The 15,636-nt window shown below is 39.0% G+C and overlaps 2 protein-coding genes across 2 annotated transcripts in view; one reads left to right on the forward strand and one right to left on the reverse strand.

Annotated features, from left to right (window-relative positions):
* LOC145694217 (putative methyltransferase DDB_G0268948) overlaps positions 1–15,636 on the reverse strand; it is a 159,516-nt gene that overhangs the window by 105,077 nt on the left and 38,803 nt on the right. The gene's annotated exons all lie outside the window — the stretch shown is intronic.
* On the forward strand, positions 568–7,076 carry LOC145661118 (uncharacterized). Its single transcript, XM_081726565.1, has 3 exons — positions 568–1,641; positions 2,722–3,525; positions 7,056–7,076. The coding sequence occupies exons 1-3, from the start codon at positions 568–570 to the stop codon at positions 7,074–7,076; spliced, it is 1,899 nt and encodes a 632-aa protein (XP_081582691.1).

Below are 15,636 nucleotides of genomic sequence, written 5' to 3' on the forward strand. Positions count from 1 at the left end.
ATCAATTCTGTAACCTCCGAAGCTCAGTACAGTGTTGAAGTTCATATTTATTCAAGAACATGTGATTTTAGTGCAGTGGTCGATTGTTTAGTATTGCCAAACATTACAGGTTGCATACCTTCTAAGGATATTGATTACAGTAATTGGAACTTGCCAAAGGATATTTGCTTAGCCGATCCAAATTTTAATCGCTCGTCGTCAGTGGACATGCTTATAGGTGCGGGGTTATTCTACAGTCTCCTCGAGCCAGGCCAGAAGACTAGAAAAGGAAATTATCCAGTTTTGCAGGAAACGAAGCTAGGATACGTTGTCGTCGGAAATATGCCTTCAATACCCGAAGAAGCCAACCAGTCGGTAATTTCATGTTTTGCTCAGATGGAGACAGACTTGGATACACAATTGAGAAAATTCTGGGAACTCGAAGATCTTCAGACTAAGATTTACACGCCGGAAGAAGAAAATTGTGAGAAGCATTTTTTAAAGAATACAACCAGAAATGGAGATGGAAGATTTATTGTCAAATTACCAAAGAAGGAAGAGAATGCAGCTTTAGGAGAGTCTTACAACATGGCACTACAAAGATTTAAGCAGCTTGAAAGAAGATTGCTACAAAATCCTGAGTTTCATAAACAATATGCCGCCTTCATGGATGAGTATTTAAGTCTGGGTCACATGCGAAAAGTTACAGAAGAAGACGTGAACAGCAGCAGCAGTTATTATCTTCCACATCATCCTGTATTCAAGATGGACAGTACAACAACTAAATTAAGAGTGGTTTTTGATGCAAGTGCAAAAACGTCTAATGGCAAATCATTGAATGACATTCTTCAAGTTGGGCCAATTGTTCAAGATGACTTGTACTCCATTATTTTAAGGTTTCGGTTGTACCCAGTTGCATTTACAGCAGACTTAGAGAAAATGTACCGCCAAATATTAATTCATGATGAGGACAAGTGTTTACAACGCATCCTTTGGAGAAATTCAGTAGAAGAACCGATCCAGTCGTATGAGTTACAAACAGTGACGTACGGGACATCGTCAGCATCCTTCTTGGCAACAAGATGTCTGAAGCAAATAGCGGAGGAAAATTCCAAGGAATTTCCAGAAGCGGCAGAAGTAATAAAACACGGTTTCTACATTGATGATGTGTTAAAATCAGTACCAAACGTGTCAAAGGCCTTAGAACTACAGAAGGATCTTATTAATATTTTAAGCAGAGCAGGTTTCAAGCTTTGTAAATGGAGCTCTAACAAAGAAGAAGTACTTCAAGGAGTTCCTGAAGACTTCAGGGAAAAACAACAGCCAATCATACTTGGTCAGCAAGACGGTGTTAAGACTTTAGGAATAGCATGGATTCCATTAACAGACAAACTTATAAATTCGAACAAAATTTGTAAACACGGAACTGCACCAGAAAGTAATGTTGCAATGACAAAAAGACAAGTCGTCAGCATAGTGTCATCTATCTTCGATCCATTAGGTCTAATCGCTCCAATTGTCATCAAATACAAGAATTTCTTACAAAAGTTGTGGAAGACAGGAATGGATTGGAATGACCCATTAGACACAGTCCTACAAGTTGAGTGGAATCAATTAATGTCTTGGTTACCTGCGATGGCGAAGATACAAATTACAAGAAACGTAATGTCTTCGGAGAACGTTAAGGAAATTCAATTACATGGTTTTTGCGATGCAAGTGAAGAAAATTTTGGAGCAGTAGTGTACATCAGGGCTACAGACGAACAAGGAAACATTGAAGTCAATTTACTTTGTTCAAAGTCGAAGGTTGCACCACTGAAGAAGCAAACTTTGCCTAGATTGGAATTATGTGGAGCACTGTTACTTTCGAAGCTAATAGACAAAACGCTATCCATATTGAATATAGAGGTCAGTGGTATACACCTGTGGACAGACTCGACGATAGTTTTGTCATGGATCAAATCACCTCCCAATCGTTGGAAGACATTTGTATCCAACAGAGTGGCTCAAATTCAGAGAATCACATCAATCAATCAATGGCACCACGTGCCTAGTAAAGAAAATGCGGCAGACATAGTTAGTCGAGGAGCGGATCCCAATACTCTTATTCAGTCTCGAGAATGGTGGCATGGTCCAGAGTTTCTTCACACAGCAGAATGGCCATGTCAAGAACAAAATGAGCCAGCTAATATTCCAGAAGAGAAGAAAGTCATGATAAGTTTGGTGGCAGTTCATGAAACAAGCTTTATGAAAAGGTATTCATCGTTAAACAAAATGTTGAGAGTAGTAGCATATTGTTTGCGATTCAAACATAATTGTCTTTCCAAGAAATCAGAAAGAAAAACCGATAGTCTTGACGCTTCGGAACTTCGTTTAGCGTTACACAGATGTATCAAGATAGTACAACATACTACCTATCATCAAGAAATATTGAACTTGCAGCAACAAATGGAAGTTTCAACAAAGAGCCCAATCAAGGATCTTTTTCCATTTCTGGACACGGAAGGAATGCTAAGAGTAGGAGGAAGATTGGAACATTCAAACTTGGAGTACGACAACAAGCACCAATTCATCCTACCTGCAGGTCATCATTTCACCCACCTGATAGTCAAAGAAGAACATAAAAGGTTGCTTCATGCAGGACCACAGCTTCTTATTGCATCTTTGCGTACCAGATATTGGATTCCAAGAGCTAAGAAGATGGTCAAGGCAATAGTACACAATTGTTTGGTTTGTTTCAAGTGGAGATCAACAAGTTCATCACAGTTAATGGGACACTTACCCAAGGAAAGAGTAAATGAAGCAAGACCATTTGTACACGTGGGAGTGGATTACGCAGGATTCTTTTATGTCAAGCCCACAATTCGCAGCAAAATTCAAATGAAAGTCTATGCAGCGTTGTTCATCTGTTTAGCCACTAGAGCAGTTCACATAGAAATAGTTTCAGACTTAAGTTCTCAAGCCTTCATCGCAGCATTGAAGAGATTTATTGCTAGGCGAGGAAAATGCTTATCTATCTGTAGCGACAATGGTTCAAACTTTGTTGGCGCCAATCGAGAATTGCAACAATTTTTTGAATCCAAGACTAACAGAAAGCACCTCCTGGAATACTCAGCTCAAGAAGGTTTAGAATGGAAATTCATTCCTGCCAGATCTCCTCACATGGGGTCATGGGAAAGTTCAATAAAATCCATGAAGTACCACCTACGGCGTGTAGCAGGAACTGCAAGTCTGACATACGAAGAGTTGAATACGTTACTTATTCAAATTGAAGCCATTCTAAATTCAAGACCATTGACAGCCATTTCCAACGATCCTACAGATCCAATGTATCTCAGTCCAGGACATTTTTTAATGGGAGCTACACTTCTCAGCCTTCCGGAACCAGATCTACTGGACGTACCTATCAACAGATTAGGAAGATGGCAACGGATTCAACAAATGAAGCAGCATATTTGGAAACGTTGGTCAAGGGATTACCTCAACCAGTTACAACAAAGAAGAAAATGGAAGTCAGCTCAGCCTAATCTACAACCGGGCATGGTCGTATTGTTAAAAGAAGACAATGTTCCTCCTCAAGTGTGGAAGTTAGGTGTGATTGAAGAAGTTCATCCGGGCAGTGATAATTTAGTGCGAGTGGCAACTGTGAAGTGTAAAAGTGGCATTTTTCGACGCAGTGTTGCTAAATTAATTCCTTTACCCCTAGAATGTTAATTGATTGTGTCCAATCAAGGAGGGGGAGGATGGATAAGCTTGCATATGTGCATTATTTTTATTCATAATAGTTTCATTTTTTGTATATAGTTCAGTGGTTTAGTGAATTCTTTGTGATTCTTTTAGTGATTTTTCTAGTGAGTTTTAGTGAGTTGTGTTTGCATTGGCTGGCAACAGTGCCTTCAGTGTGCTGTTCAAGTGTGTCTGTACATTCGAAAATGTGCGGCGAAGTACAACTAGTCAAGCATATTCATTCATAGTTTTAGAAAAGCATATTTTTCATAGTTTTTAGAGAAGCACTCATGTTCATTCATAGACAAGATTTACATGTTCTTAACAGTGTTTTAGAGTGTTACTCAGTTTATGTGTGATCGAAGACAAAGTATGATGGTTAGCAAGCAACATGTGGTTTAGCTAGCAGCAAGCAACGATTACTGCAGAAAGATGTTAAGATAAGTAATTCATTGTACTAACCTTTAAGTATTATATCAATCATTATGTTAACATACGAACAAAGCATGTCATGTTTATTATATTAACGCATGTACCTCGGAATAAGAATTGAAGCAAGTAACATCTAAAATATTCGTCAAGTCTTATTTCTCGTTCCTCCTGATATCTGGGTGAATCAGTAAAATGGGTTTAATCATACAGTTCATTAGCTTTGGATGTGATATGTGTGATTTGTAAATAAAGTACATAAACATATCACCCCTTCATACATCATCACAACTCTGGGGCCTAAATTAAAAATCTTGCTGGGATTTTTGCTGCACGAGGAAGAAATTTTAACCAGGGTGACAATGACAAAATATTATTAAACATGTGTTTAGTAACACTTACCTATTTGTTGCTTCCCTTTCCGAGGTATTCTATCTAGAACAATTCCAGATGAGTCGATCGATGACGATGTAAGAAGCACTAACCACAAAATGTAGCTTGTATTACAGTCATTGGCGTCTCTGGCATGTAAAATTTGGGGGGGACATCAAAGGAAATGATCTAACTGCTAGTATCTCAGTGTAATTTTAGATCATGTCACTTCAAAATATTGGGGGGGACGCGTCCCCCCCGTCTCCCCCGCCAGAGACGCCCATGATTACAGTCAGTTTCTTTTGCAACAGTTACTGTTTCACAAAACCACCAACACTACACACTAAATGAACGTAAAATATCGTGCAATCAGTTTGCCGCAAAAGTGTTTTAATCACAAAATGTTTATTAAATTTTAATTCGCAACAGTTGCGTCTGGATCTTTCCCGAAAAATATAACTATTTCGTAAAGAAAGAAAAAAACGCTACACACTGAATATATACAACATAAAATATTGTGCAGTCTGCTCACCACAATTTTCCAGTTTATTCAACAAGCTTCTCGATTTTTTAAAAACATTTTTTCTATCATGGTCACTGCCAAACTTTCTCTTCAATGACGGACCTACTATTTCTTTTCTGTATAATTGATTAAGAAATCTTACGTGAATGAAAGTGCGTTGCCTACAAAAGCTTCTAATCAACACACGTGGAATTTCTCGCAACTCGCTGGAAATAAAGTTTGATGTTGAAAATGCAACTTGCTTTCTCAATTTGAACGTATTTCCATGATATTGCTGGAAGAGTTTGCCCATTCTTTTTACATTTTCCATCCAAACAGAAAAAGGTTCAACTAAACCACCAAAAGACAAACTTCTCACCCACGATGGTATACTGTAGGAATGAAAGCTATTACCTTGACTTTTGCATGTATAATAGCCAGCTCTGGGAATTCTTTCAAGTGTTTTTTGGGTAGATATCCCGCAAAATATTCTAACCCATCCTCTTCCGACATTGTTGCTACAGTTGGAAACGTATTGTTTGAAGATAGAAAGGAACTGCTTCGGATACTTTCTTCATCCTCTTTGCCTTGCATCGGAGGGTTACAAATTATTTCCCGTCGTTTAATCTTCGCTTGCCTGAGAACACTGACAAACAGGTATTCGCTTTGGTCTACACTCCTTTGTGTGTTGGTATGCTTCTGGACAGATCCAGGATTTTTTCCCAATAAAATCATTCGTATTCTGTAAAGGGCATTAAGTGGTGACGGGTGATCATGAAGCACACCTCTTGTTCTTATTTGAGAGAAAAGGTTCTCCAAGCAATCTTGATTTAATCTGTGTGTGAGGAGATATGATATGCCGTACTTTTGTTTTATATCTTCATAGAGGTTACAGAGAGATTTTAATGATACTAAAACTCCTTTCTGAAATATCTGGAGAGATGCTTTCCCTGTACATCTCATTCCTCTAATCATATCAGTCACATTTTGTAGTAATTCATTTTGAGTTTCCAAATTTTTTCCATATGGCTGACCTGCAGGCAGTTGACAGACTGAGTTGTTTCAATTCATCAAATCAAACCAGTGGCTTACTAATTCAATAAACGCTGCGACATTTCGTGCTAACTCAGGATTGTTTCCAGGTTGATATCGCTTTAACGCAGTTGCAACTGTGTGAGATAGAAGTTGAGCCGTTAGCAAAACATTCTGTCTTTGATTTCTTTCACAGTTCAAATTAATGGTGTAAGTTTGTGCCAAGAACTTATTTCACTAGTAGCATTGTTGATTAGGTGTTCTATAGGTTCTTTCGTGATCACGGTGCCATCTTGAAGAACGAAGCCAGTATCCAAGAAGCAGTTGCGAATTAATTTCAGAAGATGAGGAGCATCTGCAAAGAAGTATATTTTTTCGCCTGTTACCGGATGGAAACTGTGTGTGTTTTCTGGAGTGATTCCAAGTTCTTTCCACAGCCCCATATTTCCCTCCGCGCAGTCCGTTGTATTTTATGTTGTGTAAAGCAGTAGCAACTTCGTTGAGTATTTTTGAGGTCATTTTTTCGTCAAAGCTTATGTACACTGGTTGTTTACAATTACTGAAAAGTCCTCTTGCTATTATAACTTGCATGTAATTGTGTGGACCAATAACTTCATCATCTTTACTGTCGTACTCGTAAATAGATGAAACTTTGACTTCATCGAAGCTGAGAACTACAATTCTATCTAGGTCACTTTTGGTTTGACCACTAATATTCATTATATCAATTACATCCTTCAACAAACCATTTTTAATCTAACATTCGTAGCCCATCCTTGCAGAGTAGAAATACCCGGAAGAGGATATTTTAATATGTCTTTAACATATAAGTACGCTCTAATACTAAAATATCTAAGAGTAAATGCCTTAGCTGTCTCCTCATTTGACCATCGCGCTTTCGTTTTTTTTTTTTTCTTTCTGAGAATTTCTATTTGATTTTTTGTTAAATAGGCCTACTCTCCTAAAATTTCATCTATTCTCTGGTCAATTTGTTTTTCGTTCTGTAAAATTTTAGATTCCAATTCCAAATTCTTAGCTGCCAAAATCTTCACTTGCATCTCCTCATCTTTTAATTTTTCTTTTCAGCAATTTGGCCTCTTCAAATAATTGGTTGTAATCACTTTCCAATTTACTATATTTATTGTCTTTCAACGATTCGACATTATTCGAACAGCTACTTTCGTTTGGCACGGGTGAAACAAGAAGTTCCTCTACAACTTCCTTATTTTGCTTCTTCTGAAATCGTCCCCTTCTTTCGCTTAAGAATTCTAACCCCACATTACTCTGGCTGGGCAATAAATTTAATGATGGAACCGCGTCATTCTTTAAACGTTTGGGTAACGTGTTCGTCAATTTAGCCATCAGTGCGTCCTCAAAATCACCAGGTGTAAAGTGTTTACTACGAACTCGCTTGTTAGTGGGATCGAAGAAGTCTTTTCGGTGGCATTTTTGAACCCATGTTTTTCTTATGCTCTTATCACTAGGAAAACAATAAAAAGATATCTTTTCGCCAGTCTTTTTTGCCTGTATCGCATTGCTTTTACAAACTGCGACACTACAGATTGTTCCGGTCATTATTTATGGCATATACTACATGCATAAATAGAAATAAATTGAGTCTCTCACCTAAAATAATATCACTCACTCAGCCACTCAAATAAAACAGTCACTAACTCACCACTCACATAAATCTATTGCAATTCGATCTACTTTCTAAACACAAAGTCCAGTCACAGGATGTTTCTTCCTCTTAAAAATAAATTTTGGTTCATTGATAAGTAAAGAAAAAAATAATAATAATAAAAAACTACGAAACGACACTTCAGATGTTTCTCACTAAAGGAACGTTTGCCCGTGATCGTCTGCTAGGAAAAAGCGGGAAAGTTTGGCATACTTGATGACGCGAGAGTACTTGCCTGCCATCTGGTGGACAAAAGTTACCAGATAACCTTCTGTAGATAGACCTTGCACGAGTATTGTAGTCCTCGTACCACAAGTACTGCGTTATGATGGAACTAAGTAGCGATAGTTTTGTGGACGATTCAAATTTTATTCCAAGTGAATGTGATGATCGTGATGTAATACATATACAACGAAAAACAAGAAAACGGAAGAGAAATGTGGAAAAGTGGAAGCAGAACGTTCGCAAACGTAATCTTAATAGCGGAAAACCATACATATCTAAGACCGATGCCAGGACGTGTTTCGAAAGACTGTTCTTGTAAGAGTAAGTGCACTCAACAGTTTTCCAGTTCAGCAAAGGATAAGATACTACAAGACTTTAATAATCTGAATGATAAAGTATTGCAAGATACATACCTGCAGCGCTAATACGATTCTGTGAGATCCAGCGAAGGCGTCCTGATCTCATATTGAAGAGACGGGGTAATCCATCACAAAAGGAGTTTGTAATTCAAGAGAAGAGAAATGCATCATTTAAATATTACGTAAACGTAGACGGCAAAGAACACCAAGTTTGTAAGAGTGGCTTTTGTGGTTGACATGGCATAAAAAAAAAGTAGGGTTGAAAGGCTTGCCTTACACAAAAAGGTCGGTAGCACGCCTCCGATGGATATGAGAGGGAAATCTGAGGGTTCCAGCGTTAATAAAAAGCCAGAGAATGTTGTGCGTCAAGTAATAGACCACGTCAAATCTTTTCCTACCAAAAAATCACACTATTCTCGAAGAGATTCTCAAAGAGAATACTTATAACCGGACCTTACTGTAAAAAAAAAAAAAAAAAAAAAAAAAAGCATGAACTTTATTTGGAGAAACATGAATAGGGATGCGCACGAGTCGAGATTTAAGCCTGTCTTGACTCGAAAATGTTGTCTCGACTCGAAAATATGTTGCTGTCTCGACTCGACTCGAATTCGAGTCGAGACAAAATATACGAGTTAAAATATACACACACACATCAGCCAGACCATTATGACTACCTACCTAATTGTTAGTATGTCCACCTTTTGGCACGAATAACAACGGCAACGCGTCTTGGCATGGTCGCAATGTTCCTCGGTGGGTCGCTGGAGAGAGTTGGCACCACATATGCACACACAGGTCATCTAATTCCCGTAAATTCCGGGAAGGGGGTGATGCGCCCTTAAGTCACGTTCAATCACATCCCAGATGTGATCGATTGGGTTCAGATCCGGAGAGTTTGTGGGCCAGCACATCACTTGGAACTCGCTCCTGTGTTCCTCGAACCACTCCATCACACTTCTGGCCTTGCGACATGGTGCATTATCTTGTCGAAAAATGCCACTACCGATGGGAAACATGGCCGTCATGAAGGGGTGTACGTAGTCTGCAAGCAGCGTGCGACACCTCGGCCATCATGGTGCCTTGCTCGAGCTCCACTAGACACATGGATGCTCACTTGAATGTTCCCCAGATAATAATTAAGCCGCAGCCAGTTTGTCTCCGTCCCGCAGTACAGATGTCAAGGAGCTGTTCCCTTTGAACACGACGGATTCGCGCCCTCACATCGTCATGATGAAGAAGATGTCGGGATTCATCAGACAATGCAACGCTCTGCCATTGTGCCAAGGTCTAGTGGCAATGGTCACATGTTCATTTCAGTTATAGTTGCCGATGTCGTGGTGTTAACATTCGCCATCGTTAGAAGTGTTCGGTGCACTGTGTGTTCAGACTAGTGTTGTGAAGGCCTGTGAAAAAAAAACCGGAAATTTTGGGTAAAAAAAACAGTTTTTCTTACGGTTTTCCCGAGCTGGGGAAAAAACGGAAAAATTGGGTATTATCAGAATCATCAGTTTTGTTAATCACAGAATCATTTTAGTTAATATGTTAAATCAAACATATATTTCATAGAGATATCTTCATTGTTCTATGTAAAATTCCGGAAATTTTGAAACCATTAGAAAAAAATCATTTGTTCGGAAATATTGGCAAAAACAGGAAAATATAGTTTAAAAACTATTTGTTGGGCTGATGCTAGTAATCTTACTTGCTGCAACATGTCTGCAACATAAACAGTGGGAAGTCGACAATCCGAATTAATTGGGACCACAGGTATTCGGATATTCAAATTGTTCGGATTTTCGAAAATGACCAAGAAAATGCCATTTAGGCTTACATGCACTGTACGGTATGTTCTTCTATCGACAGTGGTTATTCAGTACATACAGTAATTACAATACCGTACGTAAGGCTACTTACATTTAATGTTTCTGAAGAACTTGCTTGTACTCTAAATAACACTGTTCTTGTAAGTCACACTTAAAACTTATAGGCCTAAGAAAAAATAAAAATAAAAAATACATGACAAACAATTACATATAAATGAACTTTTGTAAAAAGACTGACTTCACATAATGTCGTTGGACACGCTATTGTTTGTTTATTGCTAGCGTTAAGACAAAATATAAAAAGCTTCTAGGGACCGCGTTCGGATTTTTGACGTTAGGATTATCGACGTCCTACTGTATATACAATGTATTTCGCTAACGGAAAAATACTTAAAGCAACAGGTTTTAATTCTACTTTACACTCATATACCGCACAAGTGAGTAAATTTGAGCAGCGAGAAATATGTATATTAAGTGAAACTTCCGTTAGTTATTATTACAGACTAGCAGAATATCTGTTATTCGCACGAGGAGAATACGTTTCATTTTGGACACAAAGGGCACTAAAACTGTCACCAATGAACTTGTGGAGCCCCAAAACTATGAATTTGACATTAATATCGATAATTTTCAATTATCTTTACATGTCACCATCCTCCTTAGAGTACTATAGGGCTGAATCTGTGGATTTAAACGGCATATTCTGTTCATCTCAGCGAGTATGGATTCGAGGCCATTTTCGATCATGTATATATATATATATAGGCGGATCCAAGGGGCTATAGCCCCCTTCACACAAAAGTATACACTGCATAAAATGGGCTTCAATCCTGCTTTACACTGGATAAAACTGCAAACTATGGTTTAGCCCCTCCCTTGATCATATCCTGGATCCGCCACTATATATATATATATATATAATGCTCAAAAAAATTAGGGGTTCAGCTGAAATATCACACAAGACCTTAAGATAGTGTATGCATAAGCTTGTGTTTGACTCATATATATCATACAAGAAGGAATGCTCTAAGATACACTAGAAAAATGGGGCACATACTGCTGTTGGGGCAGGAAAACCTTGTTCACATGGTTCATGACACAAGACGGTTAGGTGTGCACCTCTCGAACTGCTCACAAACAGGCAAGGCAACAACACTGATTGTTCCTTAATATATCATATGATCACTTCGAATAGCCAACAGAGCCTCGCACCTGCGTGGCATGGATTCAATCAGATAATCGATGAGTTCTTGGGGGATATTATGCCACTCATCCAGAAGAATGACTTCCAGCTCTGGAATGGTTGTTGGATTTACTGGCCTAGCGGCAGTTCGTTTGCCAAGCATATCCCAGACATGCTCAATTGGAATGAGAGCCGGAGAGCATGTTGGCCACTTCATCCGAGCGATACCTTCAGCATCCAGCATCTCATCCACTAACCGAGCTCTCTGAGGACGAGTAATGTCATCCATGAAAAGGAACGAATCACCAATGGAACCAGCATAAAGAAGAACAAGAGTTTTCATGATCTCGTCCCTATATCTGAGAGCCGTCAAATAGCCATTTCGGATGATGTGGAGCTCAGTACGCTTACCAATGCTGATTCCTGCCCACACCATAAGTCCACCACCATGATACTGGGATCTTTCTCGCACAAACATGGGATTGTGTCTTGTTCCACACTCTCTCCAGATGAAAACACGTCGATTATCAGGCTCTACACTGAATCGAGACTCGTCAGAGAACAAAACATTGCCCCATTTATTGCGTCCCCACCCACGATGTTCCTCCGCCTACGCTCTTCGATCAACACGGTGTCGTGCAGTTAATGGGATACACACCATAGGCCTACGTGCGTAGAGACCACCTTCTTAAAGGCGATTGCGGACCGTTTGAGCGGATGTTGTGCGTCCTGTTGTTGTTCGGAAGGCTTGCGGGAGCAGAGTTGTATTCTGACGCCGGTTTCGACGGGCTGTTAACAACAGATAACGATTGTCTCGGGCTTTGGTTGCTACTGGACGGCCCTGCCCTTGTCTTCTTCGAACACTTCCAGTTGTTTGAAATCGATTCCACAATCGGGAAATCACACTTTGTGCCACTCCTATGGCATGTGCCACCTCCCGCCGTGACTGACCAGCTTCCAACCTGCCGACGGCTCGCCATGCCAACGATTCTGGCAAATCACGTTGTTGCGCAATTACACTACGTAGATTTGTGACGCACTAAACACAATGAGAACAAAGGTATCCTGGAGCTGAAATGTGTTAGCAGCGCCACACTACAAAATGATATCTGGTAGCGCCACGTCACTGATCACGTGCACAGATGTTATAAACGGTTCGTTTGCACGTTCCTTCATGATTTTAATCTGAACTGGAAAAGATACAGTGTTCTCACATTATTCGTAAGAAGTTTTACATGTGTTTTCATCAGTTTTTGATCAGTATATATATTAGCTAAATATACCCATTCTTCGCATAGAAGTCAAGACCTGTGGAAGTATTACCTTCATTTCTGCGACCGCGAAAACTATGGATCTGAGACTAAATCGATCATTTTGGATTACTTTTAGATGTCTCGGTATCCTCCGCCCCCTCCGCTTCCGCTGACTCCCGGCTCGCATACAATGGTAGCTGAATTTGCAAGTGATCGCTAATGAAAGTGTCACCATTCATCTCAGCAACCGCGAAAATTATGGATTTGACACTAATATCAGTCATTTTGTATTACTTTTACATGTTTCGGTATCCACCCCCCCCCCCCGTTGACTCCCGGCCCGCATACAATGGTAGCTGAATTTGCAAGTGATCACTAATGAAAGTGTCACCATTGATCTCAGCGACCGCGAAAACTATGGATTTGACACTAATATCGGTCATTTTGGATTACTTTTACTTGTCTCGGTATCCGTCCCCCCCCCCCAATGCTGACTCCCGGCCCACATACATTGTAGCTGAATTTGCAAATCATCGCTAATGGAAGTGTCACCATTGATTTCAGCGACAGCAAAAACTATGGATTTGACACTAATATCGGTCATTTTGGATTACTTTTACATGTCCCTGTAAGCGCCCCCTGAGACCCCCTGGTTCGAATTAAAAAAAAAAAGATTCGTCTTGATCTGGGGCCTGGGTCAAGTGACCAAAATTTGGTAACTCTCGGTTCACTTGTCTGGTCCCCAGGCCGCATACAGACAGACAAACACAAACAAACTATTTTTTTTTTAATATATATTAGACTAGATCGATTCTTGCAAATTATGCCAGATTTTCATATTAACTTTCCGAACTAATTTTAAAGACTCGCTCCTACTTATCTTTATATATATACAGTATATCTATATTTATATCTATCTATATCTATATATGTATATAACAAACGCAGGAATTACCCCCTAAATAACGCTCCTGGAGGACCCCTTTCTCAAAAAATTTGCTGGGGAAACACTTGTAGAAATTCAGTTTTTGTCCCGGACGATTATCGAGACCTGGTGAAAAAAAACTCCTTTAGCGATCGAATTTTAAAAAATAGTTCTCCTCAGGTTAGTATTAACTGAGAATATTTTTATAAAATTTAAATTTGATGGGTAAACCAGTGGACTTTGAATACATCCACATCGTATCCACTAAGTTGCGAAATTGTGTACCTCCAGACATGGGCGGCCGAAGAAAATTTTCTAGTGGCATCTTCAATGTCTGCTATATTAATCTGGCATTTAATGTGCATGGTTTGTTATATTACGTATACATTTTCGTGAGCCAGGAAGGTTCATTCTTATCAAACACGGAGATTATGAAAGAGCAGATCTACTGTACAAAATATAATAAAAACATCTCTTTCGGATTTCAATCATCCCGCAGTCCAACCCCGAGAGGGAAACATAAGAGATAAGCTTTTTGTTTTTAAACAAGATAACGTGCCTAGCGAATGCTTTACATTGTGAAGATTATATTAGTGAAAATTAAACGAATATAATTTTACAACTTAATATACATATTACTAAATGTTGAGCTCCCCGTTCCTATGTGGTTAGCGTATGCGCATTTCTCGAACGAGGTTTGATTCATGGTAGAAGCTCATGTGTTTCAAATCCGACGTTAAACTGTACGCTCACGTCTTGTAGAGCTTTGCTCCTGAAAACGACGCTAAACAATAATCTAATTTAATATTACTAAATGTTAAAAAATAATGACTTACCAAGGTGACGTCAATTTGGCAGTCATCAAATCCATTTTATACTTTCACTGAATCCAGTGGATATTAATATAACAATTACAAGACACACGCGCATATAAATACTCAGAAACAAGCACATACACACGTACACATACACAAATATGAACACTTCAAATCTATTTACATGTGGTGGACTGCGCTGCATCAAGCACTGTTATCTTCGTCATCATCTTCTCATGTATCTGCATTATTTGATTCATCCACAGATTTGTTATTTGTACGCATCATTCATTTTTGTATTTTCGGGAGGGTTCAGGGTTCTTTCTTCATTTAAAGAGTCGCTTTTCTGTATTGGAAAGAGAATCAGGGGAGGAAGGGGGAATTTACACTTTATGAATGGATAACATTTTAAGAAATATATACAAAACATGCCGCTTCCGACGCAGCACTAAAGCATTTCTTTTAGCGGTGAACTCTGACGATCATATCCCCTCCCCTCTCAAGTTGTAAAGTGAGAAAGGACAGAAACATCCCAGACACTCAGGGTTCAGTTGACAATAATAAAACTATGGGTAAGTAAACATCTTGTATAGAGTCACGTTTTGCTTATTTTTGAACATTTCTGTGAATTCAACAATACAACAGCGGAAATACTAACTGGTTTTATTAGTCCAACCATCGCTTCAACTAAGGGATAATTCCCAACGGACAGTGAGCCATCTAAATTTTCGTTCTTTTTCTTTTCTCCAGAGGAAAGAATGAGATTTTGCCAAGATGCTAAAGTCAAGATGCTAGATGCTAAATGGGAGTGAATTATGCTAGATCTAGCACAAAGATGCTAGATATGGCTTCACTGGCGGGCTTCGATATCTACAGAAGTTTCTGCCAAAGCATAAAAAAAATAGCACAATAGTTTCGATAACATCTGTGTGGTCCTTCGGTAGGCTACACATCCGGTAAGAAGCTCAATCCAAAGAGTAGTTTGGACTGCACCCTTGGCCAAAACAAGATTCGTAGTCGGCTTGTATAGATAATTGAATTCAAATTTTCAAGTATCCATTTACTGAATGCCCATATCGTGTATGCATGCATTTGCATGCATTATTTAATGAGTAAATAAAGTACACACACAATTAATTATGTCAGTGATAAACGGTGTTTATTGAAAAAAAAAAACTCTCCAAACAATGAAGAATAATTTTAGACTGGTGAAATGGTTATCCTTAGTTTTCATTATTATTTGGCCATGAAACAAACGCCTGATAGATATACAACCCCTATATACAACTATGTGATGTTGGAATATATAACTCGTAGAGTATGATGCTTTAC

Source organism: Thermobia domestica, chromosome 9, assembly GCF_964235325.1.
Source record: "Thermobia domestica chromosome 9, izTheDome1.hap1.1, whole genome shotgun sequence".
In the NCBI taxonomy this organism is placed as follows: Eukaryota; Metazoa; Arthropoda; class Insecta; order Zygentoma; family Lepismatidae; genus Thermobia; species Thermobia domestica.

Coding starts and splice junctions, on each gene's coding strand:
- LOC145661118 (XM_081726565.1), top strand. CDS start 568: ATGGCACTACAAAGATTTAAGCAGCTTGAAAGAAGATTGCTACAAAAT. Junction 1,642..2,721: donor AGATACAAATTACAAGAAAC/GTAATGTCTTCG, acceptor GTTTGTTTCAAG/TGGAGATCAACAAGTTCATC. Junction 3,526..7,055: donor ATCTACAACCGGGCATGGTC/GTATTGTTAAAA, acceptor GTAAAATTTTAG/ATTCCAATTCCAAATTCTTA.